This window comes from Diplotaxodon limnothrissa, linkage group LG3 (genome assembly GCF_057381915.1).
Source record: "Diplotaxodon limnothrissa isolate DT_005_m linkage group LG3, D_limnothrissa_male_GT1.1, whole genome shotgun sequence".
In the NCBI taxonomy this organism is placed as follows: domain Eukaryota; kingdom Metazoa; phylum Chordata; class Actinopteri; order Cichliformes; family Cichlidae; genus Diplotaxodon; species Diplotaxodon limnothrissa.
Genome location: NC_140598.1, coordinates 6,823,165 through 6,840,885, shown reverse-complemented (window position 1 = coordinate 6,840,885; position 17,721 = coordinate 6,823,165). Strand labels below are relative to the sequence as shown.

At 40.2% G+C, this 17,721-nt stretch overlaps 1 protein-coding gene across 4 annotated transcripts in view; it reads right to left on the bottom strand.

Moving 5' to 3' along the window:
• LOC146634344 (protein NLRC3-like) overlaps positions 1 to 17,401 on the bottom strand; it is a 329,883-nt gene extending 312,482 nt beyond the window's left edge. For 2 of the 4 annotated variants that reach the window (XM_085376897.1, XM_085376898.1), the window contains exons 1-6: positions 17,170 to 17,401; positions 14,137 to 15,931; positions 12,767 to 12,940; positions 12,380 to 12,553; positions 12,030 to 12,203; positions 6,540 to 6,713 (exon numbers count right to left, since the gene is read on the bottom strand). In XM_085376897.1, the coding sequence (XP_085233023.1) occupies positions 6,540 to 6,713; positions 12,030 to 12,203; positions 12,380 to 12,553; positions 12,767 to 12,940; positions 14,137 to 15,931; positions 17,170 to 17,401 (2,723 nt within the window). Of the gene's footprint in view, positions 1 to 6,539; positions 6,714 to 12,029; positions 12,204 to 12,379; positions 12,554 to 12,766; positions 12,941 to 14,136; positions 15,932 to 16,902; positions 16,945 to 17,169 lie in introns of those variants that run through there. The other 2 variants (XM_085376939.1, XM_085376946.1) reach the window with 2 other exon arrangements.
• Positions 17,402 to 17,721: the final 320 nt, after the last annotated feature.

Here is a 17,721-nt window from a genome sequence, read left to right as displayed (position 1 = left end):
TCTGTGTGTCTGTGTGTGTGTGTTCCAGATGTGACCCTGTGACCCCAAAGCTGGTGCTAAGAGTCCAGCGGTCCCCCTAACAAAGGGCTCTTATACTTAACCAGACACAGAGTAGGTGTCCTCCTACACCAGGGGTCTCAAACTTGTGGCCCGTGGGCCAATTGCAGCCCCCAGGACGATAGTTTTTGGCCCCACCTTAATATGAAAATGTAATGTTAGTTTGATAATGTATGACACTTTACAGTGTTGTGGGCGGAGCTGAATTAACCCACCAATCAGGGTGGGATATGGATCTCAGGGGACACCAGCCGGGCTTGATGCAAGCAGGGAAACATTTCTCAATGAGTCAAAGTTCCAGCAGCGTTGCCCTGGAGTGTTTCTTTCTTTCCTGTGCCTGGCTGGCTTCCTCCTTTCTATTGGGCAAACGCCGACATTCGCCCCAGCGCGCTGCGTTCACAACACTTCAAAAAAAGTTGTTTTTTTAAGTTGCTGCCCAGCGGGACATTATACGTATATAGATTTATACACACGTCAGTGGGATTTAAAGTTATGTTTCCACAGAGAGAGATCTCATATTAACTCTCACAGTGATGCGTAGGCGGCGGGATAAAAGAAAAGTCATGAACTCAATGCAGCCCAATTTAGTCTGCAGTCACATAGCGACACCTGTTCATCGGCAACAACAGTCCCCGGTAACCCGGACTAATTATAGGGTCGCACCGTAATTTGTGGCTCCATGTTTTTATTTGCATCACTGCGTTTGCATTGCAGCAAACATGAACATTACATATATTTCAATATAATGTAAAAGCAGTCAAAACAACTAACATCAGAAACAGCTGATGTTATTTGTTATATGTCACGGTGTCATTTCCGCTTCTTTCTCCTGTAACAACAGCCCGGCGCCGTGAGTAGTCGCCTTTTTTGCGCTCGCTATCCCTGCACTTTCTACCATCTGCAAACGCCACGGTGTTCGTGTCGTCATGAAAGACATGAACATCGAGCGTAAAAACAAAGGAGACTGCTACCGGCTTTTTATCTGCCGATCGCCGTGCTACGGTTGCAAGAAAAAGAAGCAGAAATGACGTTCTCTACGCGTTGAGACGTTCCCCGTCCGTCGGCTAAACGCTTGATTGAAACTTCAATGCGACAGTGACACCAAGTAGAATTATAAATGTCACATAGCCCCAAACATGTCTTTTTCAAAGCCTGCGGTGAAGAGAAAGGTTGGTGATGAGCACCGACAATTTCAGGAAAAGTGGGAAATGCAATATTTCTTTGTTGAGCACAGGGGCACCCCGACCTGTCTTATTTGCACAGAGAAAGTTGCGCTGCACAAGGAATACAATTTGAAACGTCATTACACAACTAGACATGCTGAGCTGGATGCAAAATACCAGGGAGACGAGAGAGCGAACCGGGTTGCCAGTCTTAAAACAGATCTACTGAGGCAGCAAGATTTCTCCAAGAAAGCAACCAAAGAGAATAATGCAGCAGTCGGAGCCACGTGGTTAGTGAGATGATTGCTAAAGCAGGGAAGCCATTCACAGAAGGTGCATTTGTCTAAAAGTGCATATTGCAGGCTGCAAATATAGTCTGTCCGGGAAAGAAAGGTCAGTTTAGCAACATCAGCCTTTCTGCCAACACCGCAGCAGATCGCATTTCTGACCTGTCAAGTGACATTTATGACCAACTGTGTGAGAAAGCCAAATGTTTCAGTGTATACTCAGTCGCTCTTGATGAGACCACAGACATCACCGACACTGCCCAGCTCCCAATGTATGTCCGTGGTGTTGATGACAGTTTTGAAGTGATGGAGGAGCTGCTCACAGTAATTCCAATGCATGGCCAGACCACCGCTCAGCAGATATTTACAAGCTGTGTGATGCCATTGAGAATGTTGGTTTGCCATGGAAGAGGTTTGTTGGAATAACAACAGATGGAGCGCCATCAATGACAGGGAGGGAAAATGGACTGGTGGCACAAAACAAACTGGAAGAGGAAGGCGTGGAGGAGGCCATTGCTCTGCACTGCATCATCCATCAGCAGGTCCTTTGCAGCAAATGCCTGAAGTTTGACAATATGATGTCTATTGTTGTGAAATGCATCAACCAAATCAGATCCAGGGGCTTAAAGCACCGAAGGTTCTGTGCTTTTTTAGAGGAAATGGAGTCAGAATATGGGGATGTGCTCGACTTCACTGAGGTACGTTGGCTCAGCAGGGGAAATGTATTAAAGAGACTTTTTGAGTTGAGAGCAGAAGTGAAGCCTTCATGGAGAAGGATGGAGTTAGTGTTCCTGTGCTAACTGATCCCAAATGGCTCATGGACTCAGCTTTTCTTGTTGATATGACACATGAGCTTAATGTACTGAACAAGACGTTACAAGGCCAGGGGCAACTTGTCAGTGCTGCCTATGACAACGTGAGAGCATTCTCCACAAAACTGGCGCTCTGGAAAGCTCAGCTCTCTCAGACAAACCTTTGCCATTTCCCAGCATGCAAGGCACTCGTGGATGCAGGCACACCATTCAGTGCTGACGAGTATGTTGATGTCATTTTGAGGCTACAGGAGGAATTTGATCACAGATTTGCTGACTTCAAGACACACAGAGCCACCTTTCACATTTTTGCGGACCCCTTCTCCTTTGATGTGCAAGATGCCCCTTCTGTGCTTCAAATGGAGCTCATTGAGCTGCAGTGCAACTCTGAACTCAAAGCAACGTTCAGGGAGGTGAGTGGAAAAGCAGACAAGCTTGGACAATTTTTGAGAGACTTGAGCCCTAGTTTCCCTCGGCTTTCCCGAATGTTCAAGCGGACCATGTGCCTTTTTGGTAGCACATACTTGTGCCAAAAGCTCTTCTCCACTTTGAACTTCAATAAGTCCAAGTACAGGTCCAGACTTACGGATGATCATCTTCAAGACATACTGAGGGTCGCAACTGCTTCCTCCCTCAGGCCAAATCTGGCTCGGCTATGCGAGAGGAAACGCTGCCAGGTCTCTAGCAGCAAGGAGTAGGCAAGAGAAGCCATGTTCAGAAGAACAGTTCATTTTCTACAGTGTTCCATTCATGTTCAGAAGAAGGTTATAGAACTGTTAATACAGACATTTCAATCTAAATACAGCAGATATAGAAGCCTGAAAGATACACACAAGTTCACTGACGAAAAATATCTTATTATTGTTTTATTTATGTATTACAGATTGATTTATTTTCTTATTAATTCTTAATTTGTTTATTTATTTTTCATATTTTGTATTAAAAAATAAAAATAAAGAGATTTGAGAGGATTGGAATTTTTTAACCATGCCTTTCTTGTGGAAAACCTAATGCGGCCCAGCCTCACCCAGACTCTGCCTGCAGCGGCCCCCAGCTAAATTGAGTTTGAGACCCCTGTCCTACACCATAAATCACACTACTAAGGATCAAACCTCTATCATCATCCAATCGATTATACAACTCTAAGCATATATGAGTAAATATTTCTAAGCATAAATGACAATCAACAATATAAACCTTACAGCTGGTTTTAATAACAGAATTCATTTGTTTCTCAAACGAGAAAGAGCTATCGAGAAACACTCCTAAATCTTTAGTTCTTAACTTTTCCAGTGGGCCAAGGTCAACATTATCTGCTAATGCTAAATAGGCTGCCGTTATTAACTAATGCTAATTTGACATGAATTAGCATTATGCACTAATGCTAACACTTACTTTTTTAACAATGTGAGTAGCTAATGCTAACACTATTTCCCTTAACTTTATAACAATGTGAACGGCTAATGCTAACACTCTTTTTCCTAGCATTATAACATCTGAGCTGCTAATGCTAAGTAGGCTGCCATTAGCACCTACGTCTAATTTAAGGCAAATACGCATTAGAACCTAATGCTCATATCGTTTTCCTTTGCTTTATAACAATGTGAGCAGCTACTGCTAAATAGCATTAGCTAATAACAGCAGTCTAATTTAATGCAAGTTAGCCTCATTTGCATTACAACGATGTAAGGAGTTAACGCTAAGTATGCTGCCATTAGTGGCTAATTCTAATTAGGGGTGAATAAATATTACCAGCTAATGCTAATATCGTATTCTCTTCCCTTTTAACAATGTGAGCAGCTAGTGCTAGGTAGGCTGATGCTAGCAGCTAATGCTAAAGCTAATTTAATGTGAATTAGCATCACATTAGTGAGGAGTTAATGCTAAGTAGACTGCCATTAGCAGGTAATGCTAATTTTAGGTGAATAGGAATTGGCAGATAATGCTAATACCATATTTTCTTGCTTTATAACAATGTGACCAGCTAATGCTATGTAGGTTGCCGTTATTAGCTAATACTAATTTGAGGTGAATTAGCATTATCCCCTTATGCTAACAATGTTTTTTCTTACTTTTTAACAATACAAGTAGCTAATGTGAACACTTTTTTTTTTTATTGAATTCTAATTTTTCCCTTGCGATGTGAAGAGTTAATGCTAAATAGGATGCCATTAGTGGCTAATTCTAATTTTAGATGAGAAAGCATTAGAAGCTAATGCTAATACCATATTTTCTTGCTTTATATCAATATTAGTAGGTAATGCTAAGTACATAGCCATTATTAGCTAATGCTAATTTAGGTGAATTAGCATTATCCACTAATGCTAACACTGTTTTTGCCAACTCTTTTCCCTTGCATTATAACAATATGAGCAGCTAATGCTAAGAAGGCTGCCATTATTAGGTAATGCTAATTATTATGTGTGTTAGCATTATCCGCTGCTGCTAGCAATGTTTTATCTTACCTTTTAACAATATCAGCAGCTAATGCTAACACTACTTTAATTTCAGTTAAACCTACTTAGCATTAATTAACTTCATTTAGCATTAAGAAGTTTTTGCTATAGGCTACCATTAGTGGCTAATGCTAATTTTAGGTAAATAGAAATTGGCAGCTAATGCTAATACCATATTTTCTTGCCTTATAACAATGTGACCAGCTAATGCTAAGCAGGTGCCATTATTAGCTAATACTAATTTGAGATGAATTAGCATTATCCGCTTATGCTAACAATGTTTTTTCTTACTTTTTAACAATACGCCATTAGTGGCTAATTCTAATTTTAGATGAAAAAGGATTAACAGCTAATGCTCATACTGTTTGCTTTGTAAGAATGACAGCAGCTAATGATATGAAGTCTACCGTTATTAACTAATGCTAATTTGATGAGAATTAGCATTATCCGATAATGGTAACTCTTTTCCCCTGCATTATAACAATGTCAGGAGTTAATGCTAAGTAGACTGCCATTAGGGGCTAACTCTAATTAGGGGTGAATAATTATTAGCAGCTAATACTAATACCGTTTTCTCTTTTTCCTTATAACAACTTGAGCAGCTAATGCTAATTTGATGCAAATTAGCATTATATTAGTGAGCAGTTAATGCTAAGTAGGCTGCCATTATTAACTAATACTACGTTGACGTGAATTAGCATTATGCGCTACTGCTAATACTGTTTTCTCTTACTTATTAAAAATGATAGTAGCTAATACTAATACTCTTTTCCGTTGGGTAACAACAAAGTGAGGAATTAATGCTAAGTTGGCTGCTTTTAGCGGCTTATTCTAATTAGGGGTGAATAATTATTAGCAGCAAATGCTAATACCGTTTTCTCTTTCCTTATAACAATATGAGCAGTTAATGCTAATTTGATGTAAATTAGCATTATATTAGTGAGGAGTTAATGCTAAGTAGGCTGCCATTAGCAGCTAAAGGTAATTTGAGGTGAATAAGCACTAGTAGCTAATGCCAATACCCTTTTCTCTTGTGTTATAATGATGTGAAACGTTAATATTGTTCTCAAACAACAGAATGAGAATGAAATATTGATTCTAACAGGGCCCATAAACAGCATTAGCTTAGCAGCATTAGCTTATCAGAGTCTCCATCATGGTCACACAAATCCTTAGCGGAGCAAAGTGGCCTACTTAGCAATAGCTGCTGTAGAAAGCAAAGGGAAAACAGTATTAGCATTAGCTGCTAAATGTGCACTTGAGAACAAATCTATTGTGAATTCAGCCGTGAATTTAGTGTTTCCAGTAAGCTTCCATTTCCAAATGTTAGCTGCTCCTGTCTGCCTCTTTGTCACACACACAGACTGAAATGATTCACAGCCTTGTTTCATCCTTCTGTCAGTGTCACTGACTGTCACTGTGACTGTGGACATACAGCATGGGAAACACACACATGGCTGATACTTGTATCTAAAGTTACAAAATGTTGTCTCTGTCCAAATATTTCCTAACTGTAAGTCTACTTTTAATGAAACTCTCAACATGACTTATCAGTTATTATTAATGTTCCTGCAAACAGACTCCTTGAAGACCCCCTACATAAATATCCATGTACTATCCAGCTAGACTAGTGTGTCTGTCCCTGAAAATATTCCTGCATGTGTGATTGTTCATGTCTCATCTGCAGGAAACAAACAGGAAGTGAGTGAAAGACACAGGAAATGATTCCAGCTCTTCCTCCTATATCAGACATTCTCTCCATACCTGAGAGTGTCCAGTCTCCAGCCTGGATCCTTCAGTCCAGCCGACAGAAGCTTCATTCCTGAGGGACCTGGATGATTGTAGCTCAGGTCCAGCTCTCTCAGATGGGAGGGGTTGGAGGTCAGAGCTGAGGCCAGAGAAGTACAGCCTTCCTCTGTGATCAGACAGCCTGACAGACTGCAGACACACAAAACAACAATCCATCTGTTATCCATCTCTATAGCAGCATAACTACGTGATGGTTCAGGGTCACCTGATCCAGCTCTAACTATAAGTTTTATCAAAAAGGAAAGTTTGAAGCTGATCGTCAAAGTAGAGAGGGTGTCTGTCTCCTGAACTCAAACTGGGAGCTGCTTCCACACCCAGTCCAACATAGCCAGGCTTTCTTTGCTGCTTTGACAAAACCTCAAATCCCAGTCAGAGATGGTGAGCATCATCACAGTGATGATCATTTCTCTGTTAACCCAGGCTTTCTGCTTCAGGATCTGTGCACGCTCACAGAACAAGGAGACCTTTAAACATCATTTCACTAAATGGATGGACTGAGCTCAGCCTACAGATGAACTGGATAAATAAAGATTTGACCTCAGTGTGCTCAGTGTTCCTGTCTATTCCTAACATATTCCTAACATGATAGCTGCACTTTAGAGCTCTAAAACTGGAACTGACACATATTTAAACTCCACATGTTACTCAGTACATTCAGTTCTGACACTCGCCCACAGTCCAACAAAGGAAACATGGAGATCACATCAGTTTGTCACCAAAGTCTAATTATTCCAGAGGGCAGTGTTGATACAACTAAAGTTATTTTTAAGCAAAGTTGAGTTTTTTATTGTCGCAGTACTTCATGTCTGAAGTATCACTTAAATGCATTACACGCTGTTGATGGCAGCAAACAAACCACCCAAACAAACAGAGGTGGGAGGCTTGGGCAGACTACGTAGGATCAGCTTGTGGGAGGAGTCAGGATAAAACCAAAGAAAGACAAGCTAACAAACACCACAGTGAAGTGAGTAGCTACAAACTGCAGGCCGATTAGTGTTGTTGAAGAAGTCGGTCTGAGGAACGTTCTTAGGATCAACAAATGACGGCATGTATGAGCCTCCCTCAAGACGCACCATCACAAGAAGAACACATGAGCTGTAGAAAAAGGAGAGACTATGAAAGCCACGGCGTTACAACGTGCACCAGCTGTTGGTCTCTCTGGAGACTACTGGGCATGGCTGGGTAACCATGGTTACTTGGGAGTTACAGTACATGATATTAATGAAGAGTGGGAGCTGCGTTCTATAGCAAACAATTTGTTATGAGGTAATCAGCTGATCTTAGTTTAACCGGAAGCCCTTCACAATAATTGCAATGCCTTTATTTTGTACAACTACCATCAGTTCGTCTGTACTGATGGTAACTTAAAGTCACACTAATGTCGTTTAGTTTCTATAGTTTATGTAGTGGAAGTATACTACAGTACCCTGATCACTGATAGGACAGATTTATGTAGATATACACCTTTGTGTTTAACATTACTGCATTATAGTACTGTGATCTTTGTCCTTATATATGGCTATATTAGCTATACTGATGTACGTACATATAACTGGATATGTAACTTATCTATTCATCTTATTTGTCATGTATTTGTATTGTGTACTTCCTTTTTGTAAGAAACCACACACATGATCACAGCCGCAAGAATCAATCAGTGAAAGAATAAAGTGTCTCAAACCAAACCTTAAGCTCTTTATTCCACATGCTGGGATCATTTGGCCTTCAGTGGTGTTCTGGCTGACACACCGGAGTGACCAGAGTGCTAAAGAGTGAATCGGACACACCAGTGTCATCTCTGATATCTCCACTACATTTAATCGTCCTTCAGCTTGTGGCTGCCGTTAGCTGGTCTGCTAGTTAGCTGATTTGCTATTTAGCCGGTGTGCTAGTTAGCTGGTGTGCTAGTTAGCCGGTTCGCTAGTCAGCTGGTGTGCTGACCAGCGAACCAGTAGGTTACAAGATGAACTTGTCTGTCTGATGAGCCAGCTCTCTCTGTCTTGGTCATTTTGTCCTTGGGCAAAACCTAACCTACCACTACAACTGTAGCTTACCTCCACCAGTGTGTGAATGTGAGAGTGAATGAATACAGGGAGTGCAGAATTATTAGGCAAATGAGTATTTTGTCCACATCATCCTCTTCATGCATGTTGTCTTACTCCAAGCTGTATAGGCTCGAAAGCCTACTACCAATTAAGCATATTAGGTGATGTGCATCTCTGTAATGAGAAGGGGTGTGGTCTAATGACATCAACACCCTATATCAGGTGTGCATAATTATTAGGTAACGTCCTTTCCTTTGGCAAAATGGGTCAAAAGAAGGACTTGACAGGCTCAGAAAAGTCAAAAATAGTGAGATATCTTGCAGAGGGATGCAGCAGTCTCAAAATTGCAAAGCTTCTGAAGCGTGATCATCGAACAATCAAGCGTTTCATTCAAAATAGTCAACAGGGTCGCAAGAAGCGTGTGGAAAAACCAAGGCACAAAATAACTGCCCATGAACTGAGAAAAGTCAAGCGTGCAGCTGCCAAGATGCCACTTGCCACCAGTTTGGCCATATTTTGGAGCTGCAACATCACTGGAGTGCCCAAGAGCACAAGGTGTGCAATACTCAGAGACATGGCCAAGGTAAGAAAGGCTGAAAGACGACCACCACTGAACAAGACACTCAAGCTGAAACGTCAAGACTGGGCCAAGAAATATCTCAAGACTGGTTTTTCTAAGGTTTTATGGACTGATGAAATGAGAGTGAGTCTTGATGGGCCAGATGGATGGGCCCGTGGCTGGATTGGTAAAGGGCAGAGAGCTCCAGTCCCACTCAGACGCCAGCAAGGTGGAGGTGGAGTACTGGTTTGGGCTGGTATCATCAAAGATGAGCTTGTGGGGCCTTTTCGGGTTGAGGATGGAGTCAAGCTCAACTCCCAGTCCTACTGCCAGTTTCTGGAAGACACCTTCTTCAAGCAGTGGTACAGGAAGAAGTCTGCATCCTTCAAGAAAAACATGATTTTCATGCAGGACAATGCTCCATCACACGCGTCCAAGTACTCCACAGCGTGGCTGGCAAGAAAGGGTATAAAAGAAGAAAAACTAATGACATGGCCTCCTTGTTCACCTGATCTGAACCCCATTGAGAACCTGTGGTCCATCATCAAATGTGAGATTTACAAGGAGGGAAAACAGTACACGTCTCTGAACAGTGTCTGGGAGGCTGTGGTTGCTGCTGCACGCAATGTTGATGGTGAACAGATCAAAACACTGACAGAATCCATGGATGGCAGGCTTTTGAGTGTCCTTGCAAAGAAAGGTGGCTATATTGGTCGCTGATTTGTTTTTGTTTTGTTTTTGAATGTCAGAAATGTATATTTGTGAATGTGGAGATGTTATATTGGTTTCACTGGTAAAAATAAATAAATGAAATGGGTATATATTTGTTTTTTGTTAAGTTGCCTAATAATTCTGCACAGTAATAGTCACCTGCACACACAGATATCCCCCTAAAATAGCTAAAACTAAAAACAAACTAAAAACTACTTCCAAAAACATTCAGCTTTGATATTAATGAGTTTTTTGGGTTCATTGAGAACATGGTTGTTGTTCAATAATAAAATTATTCCTCAAAAATACAACTTGCCTAATAATTCTGCACTCCCTGTAGTGGGATTGTAAAGGGTCTTTGAGGGTCTCGAAAAGCGCTATATAAATGCAATCCATTATTATTATTAAGAGCATCTTTAGGCCTGACTGTGCTCATCCTTCCTCCAACCTCTCCTTACCAAAGATAACAACTACATCAGTATTAGCTCAATAACAATTTCTGCAATTCAATTGTGGACATTCATTTTTAAACCTTGTGTAAAACGATAAAACCTCAAAGTCTGAGCATTATTCTTTGTGCAAACAGCTCTTGCAGGTTCCCCCGGACTTAGGTTATTTTTATTATTTAATTACTTTCCTTTAAGCAGCTGTTCAGGCTACTAAACTCATCCCAGAAATAACAAGTGACACCATTAATAGTAGAGGTGGGAATCACCATACAACTCGCGATACGATATTATCACAATACTTAACGCACGATACGATATTATTGCGATTTTTTAAAATATTTTGCGATATTTAAATTCTGCACATAAAGGTAAACTTTATCAATATTCATTTTATCTAATATCAAAGTCTCACACTCAGTCTTTCTCTCATTTCAGTCAGTTTTATTGTTGACAAACTGAACGGTTTGTATTACAGTCTAGTCCAACTTAACTGAATGTAACCATCTGGTACAATTATAGCTATTCTGAACTATGCAATTTATGAAAACTATGCAGCCCCTTCAGCAACTGAAGAATTTGAAAGTAAATTTAAAAAAATATATAATTTTACATTAAATAAAAAAGTTTCAAACTTAATTAAAATTAAACATGTCTTAAATTAAAATAAGTAAACTGTCATGTTTATTGCTTCCAAAAAAAAAGTTAAACACATTTGGACAGTGAAGGAATGTCAGGATTGTTGCTCAGAAAAAGGATCAACATGCTCTGAAGTCAACATGCTCTGACTCCAGAGCATGTTGACTTCAGAGAAAAAATTGTTTGTAACAAAATATCGATTTCTGCTGTCCCTGTATCGATACATTATTAGCAAACAAAATATCACGATACTACACAGTATCGATTTTTTCCCCCACCCCTAATTAATAGTGGAGCTAACTTTAACAGGTGAAACTGATTTGACCTATAAGGCTACTGCAGTTACTTCTTATCAGGTTTAGTAGGGAAGACATCTGGATGAGGTAGTTAGTAGTATGTAGTTAGTACCGGGCGACTCCCCTCCCCCACATCGGCACCAGAACCCTGTATTATCTACAGGGTAAGACTGCCTGTTTTATCAAACTATGGCTATTACTACTGTGATCATTTGCAGCCCAGTGTGCCGCTCTCTCTGCTGGGATGAACCACTGGAGCTCACCCAGTCATCCCTTTCTTTCTCTCAAGAAGAAGTGAAATAAATATATTTATTATGTTACGAGTCTAATATTCTTTAAATCAAACTGTAATGAATAAATCAAGCAAGAAGATTTGGTGGCTCCACGTGTTGTAGAAGAAAAGATAAACATCTCATTTTGAGAAATCAGCCTTTAAAATTAAGTACTGTGAATAAAAAACAAACAGCGAGCCAATCAGCAGTCGCCAATATCCTCCTAATTTCATTCACAAAGAAATCAAATATATATATTATGGGCCCAAAGGAGCCTAAATCTTTAAATTAGGCAGTACATGAAGTATTTTTTTAAATAAACAAAGACATGACTATAACAACTTTTAGTAATTCAGAGTCCAATTATCCACTCAAATGTAAATAAAAGTTCACTTGACAGCTGTAAAAGTTACCTGTTTATACAATAATATAAATCACATTTCAAATGATCATCTGTGGAAAAGTTTGAATCCTGACCTGAGAGTTTCCACTGCACACTGTGAACTCTTTAGTCCAGCGGACAGAAGCTTCACTCCTGAATCCTGCAGGTCAGAGTTACTCAGGTCCAGCTCTCTCAGACTGGAGGACTGGGAGCTGAGGACTGAGGACAGAGCTTCACAGCTTCTCTCTGACAGGTTACAGCCACTCAGTCTGAAAAATAAAAGACAGTCTATACAACAAATACTCATGTAGAGTTTGTTAATACATTTCAAAACATTAAATGTTGACTTTCTATTTTTAAAGGAAACATAAACATACTAAGATACAACATCATATGTATGAACTTTAATTAATAATTCTAACAACAAACTGTTTTCTGATCTGACCTCAGAGTATTCAGTTTACAGTTTAAACGTTGTAGTCCAGCAGACAGAAGCTTCACTCCTGAATCCTGTAGCTTTCTGATACTCAGGTCCAGCTCTGTCAGACTAGAGGACTGCGAGCTGAGAACTGAGGACAGAGCTTCACAGTTTTCCTCTGAGAGTTCACAGATGTTAAGTCTGAAGATAAAAACATGAATAAAGATTGTTGTTAAAGTGTAATCAAGGTGCAATAGCTTATTGTCTTGTGCTGAGCAGGTTAGTAAAACTTCTGTTTAACTTTGAAATGAATAAAAATGCTATGAAACAAGGATAACTGGATAAAGACATAAACAAAAACAAACATCAAACACATAAACAAACAGAACTAAACAGAATACAAATTGATCTGACCTCAGAACATTCAGTTTGGCATGTGGACTCTCCACTGCAGCAGACAGAAGCTTTACTGCTGAAGCCTTCAGGCTGTCGGTACTCAGGTCCAGCTCTCTCAGACTACAGGACTGGGAGCTGACCACTGACAACAAATTTTCACAGCCTTCCTCTGAGACGTTACAGGTGCTCAGTCTGAGAGAGAAAGGAAAAAAACAAAAACAAAAAAAGACAAACAATATATGTGATCAAATTAAATTTGTTTATATGTTGAACCCTTTTTTTTTAAAATTTATTTAAACCTATGAGACTATGAGTGCTACCAGTCCAGTGCACATGATTGGTACCTTGATGGTACCTTGCTCAGGGGTACCACAAGGTAACTATTCGGTGGATTCGACCCCTGACCTTATGATCATGGGGCGACCACTCTGCCTACTGAGCTAATAATTCTGTGTACACTGTCATACAATATTAACTAAAACAATTATTTTAGAAAATTTTAGTAATTCAATAATCATTATGCTCATTACCTGTGTATTGTGAATAACACTTGATTTTAAACACTCGCTGTATAAAACTCTTCCTGTTAAAGGTGTGTATAAAGGAGATGAGCTGAAATGCAGACTTCATGGAGAATGTTTGCTGTCAGCATATATCAAAGACAAAGCAGAGATCCATCCAGTCTCTTCCACTAAGCCCACAGAGGGACAGACAACCACTCTCACTCACACCTGCATGAAGTTTAGATCACCAGGTAACCTAACTGCATGTCTGTGGACAGTGGGAAGAAACTGTAGAGGACCCAGAGTGAACCCACTGTAATTCTGTGATAACACTGGTTATGGAAGCCTTACAGTTACATATGGTTACTGACAAGAAACACGACCTTAGAGGCAATTTCAGTAATGAAGACCGAGTTTCTCCCTCCATACAGGATGAAAACATGACAGCACAGCAGAGATTTATATTTAAAAAGGGAGAGTGTGCACTGAAAGTGAGATACAAACTTGAACTTAAATTATGAACATCAGAAAAAGATGTAGGTGAAGTCTGGCAGGTGAAGTTTGTGCTTTAGAATAAAACAACCAAACTCCTGGAGTTGGAGACAAGTGAACAAGCTGAGGATAATAAACCTGTCAGAGGGGCTGAAGCATCAGAGCTCATGTTCTTATAGGCTGGGTCTGGATTGTCCTTTGATAAGAGTTACAGAACAAAGTGTGTTTTAGAAATGCTGGAGTGAAACATTAAAACTACCATATATTTACCGAGTGACTGATGATCATTTAATTTACTATTTTAAAAAAATGTTACAGTGCTCTTTGAACTCAGCATTTCTGATTTATTTCCCATGATTTTAACAATGAAGCGATGACAACATGTTTACTCACAGAGCTTTGTTGGAGGCTTTGACCACTGGCAGCATTCTCAGAAGAGCCTCCTCTGAAGCAGAGTATTTCTTGAAGTCAAACTCATCCAGATCTTCTTCTGATGACAGTAAGATGAAGGTCAGAGCTGAGCACTGAGCAGGAGACAGTTTACCTGTGGAGAGACTTCCTGAAGTCCTGTATTGTTGGATCTCCTCCACTAGAGAACGATCATTCAGTTCATTCAGACAGTGGATCAGATTGATGCTTTTCTCTGCAGACAGATCCTCACTGAGCTTCTTCTTGATGTACTGGACTGTTTCCTGATTGGTCTGTGAGCTACTTCCTGTCTGTGTCATCAGACCTCGTAGGAGAGTCTGATTGGTCTGCAGTGAAAGACCCAGGAGGAAGCGGAGGAACAAGTCCAGGTGTCCATTTGGACTCTGTAAGGCCTTGTCCACAGCACTCTGGTAGAAGTGTTTCTTTGCAGATTCTCCTGTTTCAGACTTCTGGGAGGTTGTTTGTTGTTGTTCCAGCAGATTGAGTCCAGAGTTGATGAAGGTCAGATGGACATGAAGAGCAGCCAGAAACTCCTGAACACTCAGATGGATGAAGCAGAACACCTTGTCCTGGTACAGTCCTCTCTCCTCTTTAAAGATCTGTGTGAACACTCCTGAGTACACTGAGGCTGCTCTGATATCGATGCCACACTCTGTCAGGTCTGATTCATAGAAGATCAGGTTTCCTTTCTCCAGCTGATCAAAAGCCAGTTTTCCCAGAGACTCCATCATCTTCGTGCTCTCTGGACTCCAGTGTGGATCTGTCTCAGCTCCTCCATCATACTTGACCTTCTTCACTTTGGCCTGAACCACCAGGAAGTGGATGTACATCTCAGTCAGGGTGTTGGGCAGCTGTCCTCCCTCTCTGGTTTCCAGCACATCCTCCAGAACTGTAGCAGTGATCCAGCAGAAGACTGGGATGTGGCACATGATGTGGAGGCTTCGTGATGTCTTGATGTGGGAGATGATGCTGCTGGCCTGCTCCTCATCTCTGAATCTCTTCCTGAAGTACTCCTCCTTCTGTGGGTCAGTGAACCCTCTGACCTCTGTCACCATGCCAACACAGTCAGGAGGGATCTGATTGGCTGCTGCAGGTCGTGTGGTTATCCAGAGGCGAGCAGAGGGAAGCAGTTTCCCCCTGATGAGGTTTATCAGCAGCACATCCACTGAGGTGGACTTTCTAGGGTCAGTTAGGATTGTAGTTTTGTGGAAGTCCAGAGGAAGTCGACACTCATCCAGACCATCAAAGATGAACACAACCTGGAAGTCTTCAAAGCTGCAGATTCCTGCTTCTTTGGTTTCAGTAAAGAAGTGATGAACAAGTCCCACCAAGCTGAACTTTTCCTCTTTCAGCACATTCAGCTCTCTGAAAGTGAATAGAAAAATGAACTGGATGTCCTGGTTGGCTTTGTCTTCAGCCCAGTCCAGGCTGTATTTCTGTGTTAAGACTGTTTTCCCAATGCCAGCCACTCCCTTTGTCAGCACTGTTCTGATTGGTTCATCTCTTCCAGGTGTGTCTTTAAAGATGTCTTCTTGTCTGATGGTTGTTTCTGGTCTGTGTGGTTTCCTGGATGCTGTTTCAATCTGTCTGACCTCATGTTCATCATTGACCTCTGCAGTCCCTCCCTCTGTGATGTAGAGCTCTGTGTAGATCTGATTCAGGAGGGTTGGGTTTCCTGCTTTAGCGATGCCCTCAAACACACACTGGAACTTCTTCTTCAGTGCAGGTTTAAGTTTACGATGACACTTATGAAGAACATCTGAATTAAAAAAGCAGATATTTGTTAAGGTTTTTTGAAAAATGGTCCATTGACTTCCAGCAGGTATTTTTCCACAATAAAAGTAGAGACCATTTTTGGAAACAAATACTATTAAAAAATAAAACCCAGAAGTTTTATGCTGATATAAAATTGACGCAGGAACTGTAATTTTGGAGTGATACATTGAAGAATAGAGTATTGGCTACTTAAAAATTTGTTCAAAAGTAAATAAAAATTTTAAATCTTCTCAAGTCTGTAGACAAAAATAAAGATAAAGTTCATGTTGTAATACATTTTTTAGAAATCTGCATAATCCAGTTCGTCCTCCAACGTTACCTAAAGCTCTGAAACTTTGGCTTCTCTTTTAACTTGATGAACTTAATTAAAAATTGTAATTGTAATTAATTAATTAAAAACATTAAAAGTTAAGTCCAGGGCATAAATATTAGGTATCTGCTGTTAGATCCAGTGAAATAAGTTAGAAATATTAAACCAAAGAGATATTCATTCATTAGAGCTCAGACTTTACTCGTACTGCAGAGCTGAGGCTAGAGACATATCACTTTACTTAATAAAATGTGAATACATTTCTAAAAACTCTGGTTTAAAATTTAAACCATGAAGAGTGAAGGTCTAAATGTATCATAAGGCCTTAAAGCATGTCATGTATGACTATTTCTGAGTCCAAACATGTTAGATGTTTTTCTAGATTTCTTGTCATCTGCAATGAACCATCCTCACATCTCATCTAAAGCTCTGTAACCTCTGTCCTCTGTTTTAACGTTGTTTGCTGTTACATGCGGCGAAGTAAAGTTAGACATTATTAAACCAAACAACCTTTCATTTATTGGAGCTCTGACTTTAGTCATACAGCAGAGCTACTACATGGAAACAACCAGAGCTCTAATTGGTCAGCTCAGATCTGTTTCTGCCTTATTGATGTTTTTAGAGACAAACAAATGAATTCGTACCTTCTGACAAACGCGATGAAGCCTCCTGAGCTGAGGGACTTCCTGTTGGAAGAAAGTGCAGCTTGAATCACCAGTTGGTCTCTTTGATAATGAAAACCTCTATAGTTTCAAAATAATGTATTAATAATATTTGTACTCAAACATACATTGAAAAGAAAAGAAAAATTTAGAAAGTCTCAGTTTAATACATTTCATACAATAAATTGTGACAATGTGGTGTCTGCATATCACACGGAGTGTTTCGTGTTTCTTTTTCCTCTGACTGACCTTTATTCATTCTCCCTAAAATCGACTGGGCTACCTCCATCACACGGTCTGAATACACCTGCACCATCACATCTACTGTTTTCAGTCTGTCTGCGTTCTCCAGCTGGCACTTATAGATTTTGGTGAAGTCACCTCCAGGTTCATGCTGCAGGTAAAAGTGGAAAACCTTCAGCTCCTCTTCTCCCAAATTTCGCAACATTTCCAGGAGCTGCACTGGTGAGGGCTTCTCCATCTTTGATCTGTAAATCATGAGAACGTGACTCAGACAGTGAGTCTCATCACATGTTCTATCTACTTCTTTAGCAGATTACATCTCTACATCTCAATTATTTATAAGAAATTATTTTTTACTGTGATGGGAAAACTATCGCACCTCAAATGATACTGAATCAGTAATGAGTGTCATAAGTGTCACTGTGTTTATTTTGTCAGATGACCAGAGTTCAAAAAAGCAAACATAAAACACAAAAATCTAACTGAAAACTTCACAGTTACTGAAATCTATAAGAAAAAGAATTTATACTCTAGAGATAAGCGATAACTCTTCATTGC